The sequence below is a fragment of the Vigna radiata genome, chromosome 7 (assembly GCF_000741045.1).
Source record: "Vigna radiata var. radiata cultivar VC1973A chromosome 7, Vradiata_ver6, whole genome shotgun sequence".
Taxonomy (NCBI): Eukaryota; Viridiplantae; Streptophyta; class Magnoliopsida; order Fabales; family Fabaceae; genus Vigna; species Vigna radiata.
The window spans coordinates 12,470,438-12,471,945 of record NC_028357.1 but is presented as its reverse complement, the minus strand read 5'-3'; the positions used below and the strand labels follow the sequence as shown (position 1 = coordinate 12,471,945).

At 39.3% G+C, this 1,508-nt stretch overlaps 1 protein-coding gene across 1 annotated transcript; it reads right to left on the bottom strand.

Annotated features, from left to right (window-relative positions):
* Positions 1-117: 117 nt before the first annotated feature.
* LOC111241949 lies at positions 118-853 on the bottom strand. The gene is made up of 3 exons (XM_022782716.1): positions 464-853; positions 336-395; positions 118-230 (listed from the first exon to the last, which is right to left on the bottom strand). Exons 1-3 carry the CDS (start codon positions 819-821, stop codon positions 118-120), a joined length of 531 nt encoding a protein of 176 aa, XP_022638437.1. The 5' UTR covers positions 822-853.
* Positions 854-1,508: the final 655 nt, after the last annotated feature.

The window sequence follows — 1,508 nt, the reverse complement described above, 5'->3', positions numbered from 1 at the left end:
TTGTTACATGAAAAGATAAGATAAGTAATATAGAGCATTAAAAACCTTTAAAATTGAGAAGTGTAAAGAAGAATTTCATACCGAGGGGTCAGAAACTGGTTTAACCAAAAATTTAGGTCAACTGATAAACGACTTAAATGCTTGTTCCACAGTGAAAATCTCTTCCGTGGACAGAGGAAACGAGGCATCTGGTATGATCATTTCATCCACTGAGACTTTCACCCCATCCTCTAATAGTTGCATACCATGACATACAGTCGCTGACCTAAACTCTGTTCCACGAGCTACCAACACCATCTCAGTATCCTCTAAAATGTATAGCAGACATGGACTACCATCGTCCATGTCATCCTCTGGGATGGCTGCTGCGAAACAACTTCTTTTCCCGCTTCTCCCTGTCAGAGTAAATGTTAGATTATACAAAAGATAGAAACAATTGCACATAAATGTTTATTAAGTTTACCTGTGGGAGGGGGAGGGATAACATGTTCCTGTATAGGAGATGGCACCGGGCGCATGCTCTGAAACTGCTGCTGGAACATGACGTTGAATTCAGCCCTCACCTCGGCCCCGATCTCCTCTTTAAGGTCTTCTCGGACCTTTTTTGTGATCTCTTCTGTCATCCTTTGTGTATCGCTGTATGAATATGAAGGCTGACGAGAAGAGTTCCCAAAATAATCTTTAATTCCTACTCCAGAACCTGCAGCACGTACACGTCCAGGGTGCTCAAGTCGTCCAATCGCAGCAGCAAGAATATCCTNGCGACCCTCTAGAGTGAATTGGCCTTGGGAGCTCTGCTCAACCAAGGCGTCCTGTAACATTACAAAACACCATTATTCTTTAAATAGTTTAATGTAGTATGTATAATGACAATACTTATTATTTTAGGAANAGTGATAACTTACAATTCTTTCAGAAATTTCTCGTGCAGTGTCAGAAGAGTAGGTGCCCGATGGTCGCATACGAGCCAACTTCCATTTCTCATGTCTAGACGATGGAGAAGGAAGCTGAGGAGGGCTACCACCCTGAGATGGTGGTATAGCATCTACCTTTTGCTTGAGGATTTTCTCCTCAAGCTTCCTATACCCACCACNAGATAATAGGTGGGGGTTTTTGTTGTGAGCACTTGTTCCTTGTGTTTTGCTTCTAATTGCATGTCACATACACATTAATTAATTAGTTCATATGATATATATTTGTTAATGANGAATTGAATAATATCAACTATACTAACCTGCCATTCCTCTGACATCCGACTCTCTTTAAAAAGCCGCCAAGTATCCTCATCAATGGACTTATATGCAGAACATGGAGTCTTATCTTTATGCTTTCCATAAATGTATCTTGATGTCAACTTGCTTTTAAAGTTTCTGAAATTTTCAGCAACAGTTGACAAACACTTATTTCTAAGTGTTGTGACATTTGGAATGTCAAATGTCAGCTGAAATAAACATAATAAAGTTGTATTAGTACAAAATTATCAATATAAACAAATTTTAATTCAAATG